At 38.6% G+C, this 13,934-nt stretch overlaps 1 protein-coding gene across 1 annotated transcript in view; it reads right to left on the bottom strand.

Annotated features, from left to right (window-relative positions):
• LOC111365772 (defensin-like protein 1) overlaps window positions 1-213 on the bottom strand; it is a 1,354-nt gene extending 1,141 nt beyond the window's left edge. The window contains exon 1 of the mRNA XM_022986301.1: window positions 120-213. Coding sequence (XP_022842069.1) covers window positions 120-192 — 73 coding nt within the window. The 5' untranslated portion in view covers window positions 193-213. The remainder of the gene's footprint in view (window positions 1-119) is intronic.
• Between the last annotated feature and the right edge of the window lie 13,721 nt (window positions 214-13,934).

The raw sequence follows: 13,934 nt of genomic DNA, 5'->3' as shown, positions 1-13,934 counted from the left end.
AACAATAATTAAGGTAGTTTCATCATGAAATTTTTCTACATGAAGCCATCCTGACCGAAAGTTGAAAAAGACATTTATTTAAAAAATAATAATAATAGTAAGAACTAAAGACCTCTTACCGTTGGATGCTATAAGGAGGAAGCAGATGAGGAGGGCAGAGAAAATGACTTTGGAAATTTGAGATTTTGCCATTTGCTACAATTTGTAGTGAGGTTTATCGTGCTTGTGAGGAATGGAGAATGACAACAGAGATATATATAGTAGTCTTGGGGCTAATTTAGTCATTTGAGTAATTGTTGAAGTCTCACTAAAGAATTATAGATTAACATAACTAATTATACTAGGTAACATGACGCGGGTTTGATGGTGGAACTTCCTACTCCAAAGATAATGTAAAAATTATGGAATTAAATAGAGTGTTTGACTTAATGAAACTATACTTGCTCACACGATCGCATGAAACCATAACTTCCACGAAATTGAGCACTTCAACGAATTTTTAACTTATTTTTATAACTTAAAATTGTCCAAAATCTCAGTCTACCTTAACCAAACAAATTATTAATAATTTCGATAAGAGATCATTATTTGCTAATTTACTTAAATCAAGGCTTTAACTTAAAGGTAAATAGTGTTTCTGAAGAAAAAGAGGATTGACTTAATCGAATCATGCTTGTTAGCAAGACTATATGAAATCATCACTAGCAAATATAAGAACATCATTTTTATGATATGTTTGGTACATTGAATTTCATAAGATAAAATAATAATTTATCATTTCATCATCTTAAAATTATCCGATGTTGTACTATTTATCTGAATTGTGAGCCAACTCATTAGTTGTTTCAATAATAGGCAATTAATTGCTGAACACGTGGATCATAGATACGAATTCATGATGTGTAGTGTATTATGTATGTTTGTCTTGTTTTTATTTATAGTTGCAACTGTCTAGGCCCCTGAGATGCTCCAATTCATTACTTTATCAGAAGGGATAGTACTGCTGAGACTTACCGCTCTTACGTTGAATTAATCGGTAAATATAGTTGCATTTAAATGATATCTTAGGTTTTCTAACATATTTGCTAGAAATCTCATTTTTATGAAGTGAAATTCATAGATACGATATCTACGTTTGCAAGAATTTTACAGATCTTTTATTCTTTTTTAACTGATGCTTAATTTTGCATTTTTTCTAGGTTGCTCATTTCCCTATTATAATATAAGAATCCTAATCTCCAGTCCTGTTTTTAATTTCCAAAAATTGAAGGAGCATCTACAATAGCCGTAACCTTCTATTCGTGTTAGGAGAATAAGGAGGAGTTGAGCAGTTTAAACAGTATGGTGAGTTAAAGAAATTTGATGTTTTATTAATTTCCCTATGGATAAAATTGAACATGGATGCAAATATTTTTTAAATGTAGAAAACTCTATTTTGATTGTAAAAATGGTTATAGCAGAACGGGAAAATAAATAACAAGTTTTAGATTTGGTTTTGAAATGAATGATGAAATGTTGGTGGAATAATACCTTTCCATCTACCTGGTGGCGTTTGGCGTGCCTGCTACTCCGTTGGGCATGTGTAACATGAAAAATGAAGGCGAGGCTTTCTCCCCGTTTTGCCTCCGGCGTGATAATCAATAAATGATACTGGGAAGTATGAAGATGAATTTAGATGGCTAGGAAAAAATGCTATCGTCCATACCTGTGTCGCCCTCGAGGATATTTATAGGCGTTAGAAGCTGGGTGGTAATGGTGTCACGTGTTCTACGTTGGCCTCCCCACCATCCCCACGTTCTGAGTGGGAGATCTTAACTTCCCCCTCGGAGGTTGGGTCTGAGGTAATCGTCAAGTATCCTTGTCAATTCATCCGGGATTTCGTGGCTAAGTGTTGTGATGGCCCTATATCCGGGAGTTGGCCTTGTTTATATACAAAATCTTTAAGTCCTTCGTTAATTCTATGGATACAGCTGAGCGACCCTATCAGCAAAATTTTAAATTCAGATCTTCCTTAAATGAAAACATGCGGTGTGGAACCTTTGACCTTTCGCTATGTTTATTCCTTTTTCTTCTCGTTTGCAGATGACAACTAAGAATTTCCATTTGTTCATTTTACAATGTCAGTGAAAAATCAAATAAAGCACCTTTATGTTTTTAGTAAATTTTTAGCTTTTTAAAGTTATTTTCTTCTTCATTTCAACTTGTCGTTCAAAAGAAAATGCAAATAATAAATTTTGAAACCTTGAACAAAAGAAAACTATCCTTCAAAGAAAAGTACCAAATAAAATATTATGGCTTCTAGTTTTTAAAATTTGAAATATTTAATTATGAAAGATTTTAAAAAAATGGCATGTAAAGTGTTATAACATAATGCAATATACTGGCATTTGTGATTTCTATTAAGAATATTTTAGAGTGTCCATGTTTTTTTAAGAAAAAACATATTGTTAATATTTTTGTGTCCTTTTAGCATATGTTGCTTTTTGTTTTTTGTTTTTAATTTTTTAACTAAGAGTAATGTGTAATATTTCTGTTTCGTGCGGGTTAGTCGCTAACAATTAAAAAGGGATCAGACGATTATGTAAGGGATAAACTTCTTGAGACAAAGTCCCAAAAATGGGTGTTTTTTATTGGCGATAACTTTACAATTGGAAAATAACAGGATGCCTCCAAGGGGCGCAAGCACGAGTTACTGAAAAAATAAGTGTTTAAATTTAAATTAAAAAATTTAAAGTTACATATTCTCTATTTGAGAGTATTTGATTCGGGGGCTTTGCTCTATGTCTTTTCTTCCTTTTATACTCCTAGATGATCTCTTCATAATCAACCGCTTAAAAACTGCTTGATCGCTCTATAACTGCCCACTTTCCTCGTAGTGGCCAACTTGTCGTGGAACTGCCTTCTCTAACTGCTGCCATTACTTTTGTCATTTAACCGTCTTCAATTGAATTTCTTGAATCGTGGAACGTGATAGGACTACCCAATAACTGCTTCATTAACTTCACTTTTGGGTAACTATAACATCTTCTGTTTGCTAAGATGCTGGGCGACTCGAATGTTTGGACGAGAGCAGGGTCACAGCTTTAGGCGACTGCATGGCAATTTATTCGCTCAAATCTTGGGCGACTTGCAACCTTGGGCGATGGTATTACCGCGTTTATGTGCTTCCCTATTTGGGCATTTATCCTGCATTGCCCGATTGGTTCGTTTCTTTGGGCTATTTGATTTTTGGGGATCTTCCAATTGAGCTTCATTCCTTGGGCTATCCGACTTGGGCTGAACTTTTTGTGTGTCAACAATTACCCCCCAATATGGCAAAATTAATACCAATTATTAATTTTTGCCATATTCATTTTGTGTTAACCAGCAATATTTGAAATTCCCAAGAATTTCAATTATTGTTTTCTTCCATAGCTTGAAAAGGTGCGACGTTTGCAAACCCTTATAACCCCCAAATACGCCATTTCATTGCACCACTAAATCACGCTTTATTTTTTCGCGCTTCTCTCTCGCAATATTATTGTTCATCTCCTTGCTTCTCTGCTACGTAACTCTGAAAAACTCTATTTCGTCCCTAATGGCTACTTCACAATCCCAGTTTTGTGACTCCTTTAGTTTCGAAGACTTTCAGAAACTCCTTACTCGGCCATATATAACTCCGAACTTCCTTGCACCGGCCAATGTTGAACTCAATGAGTTCTATTTAGGTCCTTTATTCAACAATGCCGAGGCCATCGAACAAGCGGCGGTCGATCAGCTGTTCCCTTGTACTCAAGGCCCTCCGTTTCTAAATTATTTGCCGTTGGGGCCACTTCGCGAAAGAGGTATTCACACTTTGCCTAAATCTGATGTCGTTTTCCGTAGATGGCATGCTCGCCTTGTGGACCATGGTCCTACTAAGGCAATTTTTGACAATGCTAGGATTTCTGATTTATTAGAAATCTCTCTTCAACCCCCTATTTTCGACCCAGCACTTTTTCCAATCGCTTTAAGTTTTTGGTCTTCTGAGTATAATACTTTTGTTTTTCCTCTTGGTCCCATGTCCATTACCTTAAGGGATGTTGGGGCCCTAGTAAATCTGTCACCTTTAGACGATACCATTTTCCCTGGTATTTTGATTTCTGGTGTCGCCCCAAAATTTGATAGAGGCCTCACCAAATCTTATTCAAGCCTGCAAACCCTTCATAACCATTCGAGCGCTGAGCCTTCCCATACTGAGGGAGTGACCTTTCTTCTGAGTTGGCTTTGTAAATACATTTTATGTGTGCCAAATATAAAACCCTCCATGAGCTATTTACCCATAGCGCACGAATTGACGTGTGGTAGGCCTCTGAATTTGTGTTCTTTCTTTTTAGCTGCCCTTTATAGAGGCATGGCTTCTCTTCAATCCCAATTGAAGAATGGTGCATCTCCCACTGGCAGTGGGCCTCTTTGGTTTACTCAAATGTGGTTGAGAGTCTATTTTCCATTGCTTGGTGCTCCATCTTTTTCTAGTCCTTCTGCTAGCTGCTATGAGCTAGCAATTGATCCCCTGACTCCTATAAATATGCCCAGAAGGGATATTTTTTCATCCTTTTATACTTTGGATTCAATCCCTTCCTTCTTTTCTTTTCCTCCCTTTTTGACTCCAGATTATGTACAACCTCCATCCACTCTGGATAGTGCGAACACTTCCTTGTTCGTTGGGATTCAGTTTTTGACCGGGAGGGAGTTGTTCCATGATATTTTGATTGGGACCAATGCCAAAGCTAGGAAAGAAATATATGCTTCCCAATTTTTTGCTCACCAACTTGGTTTTGGCCAAACTTGGCCCGTTCTCCCTTGCTATTCAAGGAATTTGATAGATCGCTTCCACACCATTAATAAGGTAGATGCATAGGCTATAAATGCTCGCAATATTCTTTTGACGAGCAGCTTTTCATTAGCCCCCTTCAATCCTAGCCGTGCCATCCATCCCCTTTTTGAACAACTCTGGCCGTCAGTGAAGCGCAGATTATTTACAACTAATGCCAATCGTGCTTTCCATTCACTAGACCAGCCAAACATTTCTTCCACCTCTCCTGCTTTGGTCACTCCTGTGTCCATTAGGAGTCCCTCTTCCTCTGCTCGTGCTAAACAATCTGCCCGTCCATCGACTTCTCTTCCTGCCAAGTCTACTGCAGCTAAAAGTGCCCCAAGCCGCAAACAGCCAGCCTCAGCGTCTCCCATTTTGGAGGATGATGATGATGATACCCCTCTCATCGTCAAGAGAAAGGTAATTAAATTGGTTTACTCATAAGCATACCTTTCTATACTTGAAACTTTTCTATGTGCTGATAGTTTATTTGGACTTCTCAGAAGAGTACAAACTCTCCCTTGAAAGCTTTGGTATTGGCAGCTCCTGCTCCATCATCCTCTGTTGGGGCTGCTTCGTCCAAACCAGCTGATGAAGTGACTACGCTTAAAGAGAAATCTTCAGTCCCAGATCTTCATGACAACCAATAGACGAGCCACCTTCTTCCCAGGGCATTGACCTCCCAAACGTCGAAGCAGAAGGTAATTCATTTTTTGATGCTTTACCTTTGCTTGTGCTATTGGTTTTGACTTGTTGCCTTTTGAGTTCTGCAGATGCTCCCATGAGTCTGCCCGTTGCGGCAAGGTCTTCTCACTTAGACAAGGGGAAGTCCTCACGAATGGTGGAGCCACAAGTGGTAAATTTGGCTGGGGATATGCCACCTTCCAAGATTGCTGATGAGGTAATCTTTGCTTCACCTTTACCTCCACTTTGTTTAGTGTAGTGGAAACCTTCAATATTGGCGATTTTCTTCGCAGGATGCTGATAAAATTGTGTGTTCCATTCAAGACTTGTTCACTTCCTGGGAGCAAGTCAAGCCATCTCGCCCTGCTTCAGCCAGTTGTCCTTTTGCTTCTTCAGAGGAAGATATGGAGTTCCTTAAGCAGTCGATATTTGAGTATGTGTCCTTCATGGACATGAACATCGGTAAGGATAGTGTTGCCAAGCATAAGGATAAGCTTGAGCATTTGAATGCGAAATTGGAGCAAGCACTGACACTTTCGTCGCTCAATTTTTCTACTGATTTTAAAGCGACGTTGAAAGTTGTCCATTTCGAGGTCCTCTCCTTACTGGCCAAGAATGTTGAACTGAAGGCCAAAAGTACTCAATATCTTCATGCCATATCTGAAAAAGAGTCTTTACTTCTAGAGATCAACAAAGATGAGGATGAGTTGAAAGAAATCTCTTCCGAAGTCATGATTGAAGACTCTTTGATGACTAGTTTGGTTGCTCAGATGAAGGAGCTTCAAGCCAAGATGGACGATTGCAAGGCGAGAATGACTGCTAAAAAGTGTAATGCCTCCCAAGGAATTGAGCGAACTAAGTCTTTGGTCGAACAGTACATGAAGTTGGAAGTTGATGATGATGTTGTGGCTGAATTGAATATCACTTCTTCTCGGCAGAGCGAGGACTGGGAGAGACTTAGGGAAAGAATTCGTTTGGTATGGGGCGAATTGTAATTAAGAGATTAATGCCTTAACTTTTTCTTTTTGTAATTTCATATTGACTTTCCTTTTGTAACCTTGTACTGATATAACAGCAGCCATCATTGTTAATGAATAACTATTTTAGCCTCTTGTGTATTTATTGAAGTTCGTCTTTTAATCGTCAATCGCTCAGGCATTTAACTGGTTTATGCTAAAAAGTTTTGCACATTTTCTCTTGATATTTCTGCCCGACTTTGGCCCACTTAATCCCATTTACTAGACACGAATATGGCTGCTCATATTCTGTCTTTTCACCTTCACCCCTATAAATGCACATCATATTCTATCTTTTCACCTTGACCTCCCTATAAATGCACGTATACTTCATACTTTCCATCTTCATTTCCATTTTCTTCTTCAAAAAACCAATTTGCTGTCTTTGCTTGGCATTTCTGACAATCAATCCAAAACTTACGTTTTCCATGGAAATGGATCATATGATCCGCCCACTTTGCCATCTTTCTTGATGTCACCTTTGGTATGGGAAATATAGGAAATATTCTTTGGTCAGCAGCAAAGTTCTTCCCATCGTCTCCATTCCTACAAGAAGTTCAATGATGGAAGACAATTTTTGGGGTGCTTGCAGGCCACCTTACTTGCTGAGAGTGCTTCTCAGGCTCCTTGCCCGTCGTTGCAGCGATGCATTTAGAAAGGAGATGTGAGGGCACTTCATCTTCCTTTATGCTTACTGAGAGTGCTTTTCGGCCTCTCTGCTTGCCTTTGCAACAGTGCGATCAGGATGGCGATCAAGGCCAGTACACCCTCTTACTCGACGATCGATCGGGAGATTAGTTTGCTCTTAATCGTAGTTTATAGAGCATTTAGTATCTTGTATTTCACAGCTTTGTAATGAACATTTGATAATATAGGAATTTATTTGAACGTATTTCGCTCTGGCCCTTTTTACTCTATGATCGTTCAATGCGATTTGGTTACGCTTTTATTTGTTCACTTTTCCATAAGGAAGGAACATACTTTTTCAAATATTTGTCATTAATGAACCTCATGTGCTTATTGCCGTCTAAATCTTCCAAATGATAGGCTCCATTAGGCAATATGTTATTCACTTTATATGGTCCTTCCCAATTGGGAGACCATTTGCCATACTTTGGATTTTTGCTATCTAAAGGGAGTACTGTTTTCTAAACCAGTTCGCCCAGGCTGAATGACTTGGCTATAACTTTTTTGTTATAAAATTTAGCCATTCTTCGTTTTTGAACTTGCAATCTATCTAGAATGTCTAACTTTAATTCGTCCAACTCTAATAAGTTTTGAACCAGTGATTCGGTATACTCATCATCACTTAACTTATGTTGCAAACACACTCTGATCGATTGCACGTTGATTTCCATAAGCAAAACGATCTCCTGTCCATAAGTAAGTTGGAAAGGAATAATTTTGGTACTTGACCGAGGCAACGTCCTATAAGTCCATAAGGCCTTGTTCAGACATTCGTGCCAATTTTTGGCATTTTCATCTATCATTTTTCTTATGATATTTTTTAGAATCTTATTAGAAGATTCTACTTGCCCGTTGGATTGAGCGTAATATGGTGTGGAGTTTACTAATTTAACTCCAAACTCGCTCAAAAATTTATTCACTTGATCCCCATTTAAAGATGTCCCGTGATCTACCATCAAAGTTTGAGGAATTCCAAATCTATAAATGATGTGATCACGGATAAATTCTATGACATTCTTCTGGGTGATCTCCTTTAAAGGTACCGCCTCTACCCACTTAATGAAATAATCGGTTGCAACTATAACAAAAGTATGTTGCTTGGACGATGGGGGATAAATCTTCCCTATCAGGTCTATCGCCCAACCCTTGAACGGCTAAGGTTTAATAATAGGTGTCATCTCTCGTGCTAACGCCCTTTGTATTGGATCATGCCTTTGGCATACTAAACAACTCTTTGCATACTAAATGCATAATTCTCCCATCTTTGGCCAAAAATATCTACTCCTAATAATTAACCATCTCATCCTTTGGCCAGCTTGATGAGCTCCACATATCTCTTCGTGCACTTCAGCCATGATCGTCCTAGCTTCTTGCAAACTCACACATTTTAGCAGTATACCATCAAAGCATTTCTTGAACAACTCTTCACCTATCAGTGCATAGTTTAGCAAATGCAATTTCATTTTTCTACTATCCATTTTATTAGGTTCTTTAAGGAACTCCTTAATCTCTGTCCTCCAATCCATTGCATCTCCATCTTGTATGCAATGAGTTCAATCCTTCTCGCCTTTCTTTGGATCACGGGCAATATTGTTCCATACTCACAAGCAGACTTCCAATTTAAAACCTTTGAGTACCCTGAGGCCATCTGGGCTAACTCATTTGCCACGTCATTGTATATCCTATTAATGTATTGAAGTTCTACTTGGTCGAATTCTTCTAATAACTCTTGGGTGATTTCATATTGACTCATGATGGAATCACTTTGGCATTTAAAATCACCAATCAGTTGGTGAATTACCAATTGAGAATCGCCTCTAATGTTTACATTTTTTACCCCTATATCTATCATTAGTTCTAGGCCCATGATTAAGGTTTCATATTCGGCTTGATTGTTGGTGCACATCCTATCCAAAGTGAATGCGAACTTGTAGCAAATCCCTAAAGGATTTATCAATACTACTCCTACTCCTGCACCTTTAGAGGTTTTTGACCCATCGAAATACAACACCCAAAGTTTTAGCTCGAATGAATTGATTTCTAATTCAATTTCTTTAGGCATGTCAAGACATGGATGATCGGTTAGAAAGTTAGCCAAAGCCTTATTTTTGACTGCCTTTTGGGATATGTATTGTATTTCGAATTCTGATAAAACTAACGTCCAAAGGCCTACCCTTTGGTGTAAAAGGGGGCGAGAGAACATATACTTAATCAAATTGACTTTAGAAATCAAATAAACGGTTACGGGCCGTAAATAAGCCCTTAATTTTGTACATGTGAATACAATGCAAAACATAATTTTTCGATAGCAGAGTAATTACATTCACATTTTGTTAACCGTCTACTCAAGTAGTAAATCGCCCTCTCTTCACCAAATTGGTCTTCTTGTGCGACCATTCTAGCTATTGATTCTTTTTCAACCGATACATACACTTTCATTGGCCGTCCTTGGATTGGTGACACCAACACTAGTGGACTTGATAAATATGTCTTCAGGTTTTTAAAAGCCTTTTGATGTTCTTCTTTTCAGACGAATTTGTCCTGATTTTTCAACTTTAAAAGCGGCGAAAAGACTTTGGTTCGCCCTGCACAGTTAGAAATAAAGCGTCTTAAAAAGTTTACTTGGCCTAGAAATCTTTACAATTCTTTTTTGTTACTAGGTGGTTTGGCCTCTAAAATGGCCTTTGCTTTATTTTTATCAAGTTCAATCCCTCTTTTGTGTACCAAGAAACCAAGAAAGTTCCCTGCATTAACATCAAATGCACATTTAAAGGGATTCAATTTTAGCTCATATTGCTTCATTCCCTCAAATCAACATCTTAACTGTTCGAAATGGTCCTCTTCTTTAATGGATTTGACCACTATATCATCTGCATACACTTCAACAAATTTGCCTATCATATCATGAAAAATTAAATTCATTGCCCTTTAATAAGTTGCTCCTGCATTTTTCAGGCCGAAAGGCATGACTGCCCATTCAAAACATCCTAGAGACCCAGGGCATCTAAAGGCAGTTTTGTGTATGTCTTCCTCAACTATATAAATTTGATTGTATCGTGAATACCCATCCATGAAAGAATACATGATGTGTCCGGTAGTTGAGTCTACTAAAGAATCTACCGTGGGCATTAGATACTCATCTTTGGGTGTGGCTATGTTTAAATTCCTAAAGTCTATGCACACCCTTAGTTTACCATTCTTTTTTAGTACTGGCACGATATTGGACAACCATTCGACATACCTGGCTGTTCTAATAAAGCCTACTTTTAATAATCGCTCTATCTCTTTCTTAATCTCAGGGAGTACATTAGGAACAAAACATCTGGGAGGTTGCTTATGAGGTTTAAAATTAGGTTTAGTTGGTAATCTATGTTCCACCAAGTCTCTATCTAAACCAAGCATTTGTTCATATTTCCAAGTAAAACAATCTTTATACTCCTTTAACAAAGCGATTAATTTATCACTAACCTCTTGATCGAGCATCTGGCTGATGAATGTTGGACGATCTTCTCCTTCATTGCCAATATTTACTTTAATCAGAGGGTCTTGTGTTTGAGCATATCCAGGCTTGATGATCCGCATTACTTCATCGTCTAGCTCCCTTGTAAGCACTTTTTCTTCTAAACAATCCACCTTGTTGACTTCTCGGCCGATACTTTGTTCCAATTCGAATACTGCTAATTTATCTTTCAACGCTTTCAGGGCTGCCTCTTCTTTCGTCTTGTCCTTGCATTCTTTATTGAAAGCCATTAATTTGGCTTTGAAGGCCTGAATATCAGCCATTTGCTTTTGTTGCTTCGAACTCATTTAGGACTTCTTGATTATTCTTTTGCCAATTACTGGCTCTTCTAGGGCCACTATATTTGGCCTCATTGACTGAATATTTCAGTGAGTGCGTCTACTGAAAATGGCTCTTCACTCTGCGCGACAATCTGAGTTTTTTTCCCATCTTGGACTACCCTGACAGGTTCATAGTTTCCTTCGTACATGAACCTTTCCACTGAGTTTGCTTCTACTACAAAAGGCCTATGATCGCCCTGCACCACCTCTGCTTCACCCTTGTTATTCCAAAAAACCAGGTATTGATGGAGCGATGAGGGTATACAACGACTTCCGTGTATCCAATTTCTTCCTAGTAACACGTTGTAACTAGTAGGACCATCTATTACAAAGAATACTGTGGTCCTAGTAGTTGTACCTATAGTTATGTCTAATGGCATAACTCCCTTAGCTGCAGTTGCTCCTCCATTGAAACTTGTAAAGATGACTTCTGTTGGAATCATATCCCCTTCTGTCTTTGCGAATTTCCTCATCATCCTAGATGGAATGGTGTTTATAGCTGCTCCATTATCGACAAGCACTTTTGCCACAGGTATGCCGTTGACTAGAGTTTTAACGTACAACGGCCTCAACTGTTTAGTCAATTTCATGGCTGGCCGTTTAAAAATAACCTTTTCGGTATATTCTATTTTTACTTCCTGTTTGTTCTCTGTCGAGTTATCCTTTTGTGATAAGTCAACGTGTAACATATCACACTGAGCCTCTGTCTCCTGAATTTCCTTTTTACTATTTTCTGATGCTTCCTCGTCCGTTACCCAACCTGTGGGAGGATGCATTATTCTTGGAGGTGATCCATACTTTCAGAGCGAGGCACTCTCTTCTTCCTTTTGGGCGTCCCGTACAGCAAGTAAAAATCGAAAGAACGCCCAGATGATTCTCCCAATAAATCTACTTCACGAACTCCCTGTCGATGTAGTTGCTTCAATAGAGTATTGTACGTTACTCCTCTCCTTCTTCTTTCTGCTTCTAAGTCAATTTCCTCTTCAATGTCTGTCATACCATCATCTTTTTCACCATTGTAGGCCTCTCTAGAAGTCTGGCTTTCTTCATATTCTAGCCGCATGCTTCTCCTTCGTTATCCCCTCTTTCTTCTTCTTCTTTCTCTTTATTCTTGAACTCATTGGCTAGTAAATAGTTATTAGCCACAACAGGAGGTAATGTACCGAACTGAATAGTAAAAGGATGATCTGGATCTTCTCCATCCCTTCTGTCTCGCTCAAACTTCGATCTCCCAGAAGAATTTTCTGGCAACTCTTTCATTGATTCATCTGTACCAGTCTCTTCACTATCTTTGAGAACGTTTTGATTGGCTACCTCGAGTAGTTTAGGCGCCTTAGGATGTGGCACTCCCTCTTGTTGTCTCATCATTCGTCCATAATTTCGTTGGAAATGCCTTTGTTGGGTTCTAGTCATCTCGTTGAAGGGTATCGCCTTTTCTGCATTATATTGGAACGAATGCTATACATTTGGTCGACGAGATTGCGGCCTGAATGTCCTCCCATTATTTACTAGCCTGAACTGCCTCTCAAAAGGCGGTCCCTTATAGAACGATGTACCTCGCCCTCTACCAGGCTGAGTGTTTGGGAAGAAAGTAAGGCGATTGGAATGCTGCCATATCCCTAGTTTCTCCGTATTCCCACTCACTTCTCTTTTACATCTTACACACAAGACGTCTTCATCTTTTTTGGCTCCTTCCCTTTAATACGCTCGAAGACACTGGGATGTGGTCCAGGGTCTTCTTCTCCATCATCTATAACCAATTTGAATTTTGGCAACTTGTTTTTGAAACCAGACGTCACCATATTCACTCCAAGTGACTGTGGAAAAGGATTTTCATCCACTTCCATCTTTTTCTTATCATCGAATGTAATTCGTCCTGATTCAATGGCATCCTGTAACACATGGCAAAAAACCAAGCAATTATTAGTCAAATGTGACCATGCATTATGCCACTTACAATATTTTTTACCCTTAATTTGTTCAGGATTTGGTAATTTATGCTTATCGCTCAGCTTTATCTACTTATCCTTATATAGTTTATCAAATATAAGGTCAGCTTTGGTTACATCGAATGAGAACATTCTAGCTTTTACGTTTTCATCTTTCATAGGCTCATCCTTGCCCGATGGTCTAGGCTTAGCCATTATAGGACAAGAATACGTGTCTCCTTTGACTAATTCGGCCAAATACATTTCAGTCTAATCGTATGACTCGTTATTGATGGTATGAACATCAAAATTTGGGTCTCTATAATAAGTCCCCTTGCTAGAATTTTTCATATACTCTTCTTCTCTTATTAATCGTTCATACCTAATAACGTTCGCGCTCAATTGGAAAAGGTCGGGAACTTGTCTTGAAATTTCTTTTTTAAATCAAAGCTCAAACAACCTTGAGCGATTTTGACAAACTCTTTTTCAGGCAGAGGTACAAAACATTTACTTATTGCTGTCTTAAACCTTTGGAGGAAACCTTCTGCCCATTCGTTTGGCATTTGACGTAGGTTTGCCAAATCGACCAAAGTAACTTCAGATTCAGTCTTATAAAACTGAGTGTGGAATAATTGTTCCAATTATTGCCATGTTTGAACAGAATTCGCTGGCAAATTGATGAACCAGGAGAAAGCTACTCCTGTTAATGAACTAGGGAAAAACCTCATTTTATGATAATCAGTTACGTCACCACTTTGTAGTGTGAATCGTCCTATGTGTTCTAGAGTAGACAGCTCCCCTAAACCAGTAAACAGTGAGAATTCTGGCGCTTTATCCCCTCTAGGCCATGGATATGCTTGGTCTATCCAATTAGGTTATGGCTTTGTGTAGGTCGGCCTAATGACATGACGTACCCCAAAAGCCATCTGGTCCTGTACGATTTTC

The sequence above is a fragment of the Olea europaea genome, chromosome 17 (assembly GCF_002742605.1).
Source record: "Olea europaea var. sylvestris chromosome 17, O_europaea_v1, whole genome shotgun sequence".
Taxonomy (NCBI): Eukaryota; Viridiplantae; Streptophyta; class Magnoliopsida; order Lamiales; family Oleaceae; genus Olea; species Olea europaea.
Note: the sequence above shows the minus strand (reverse complement) of the source record. Positions and strands in the feature narration are given on the sequence as shown.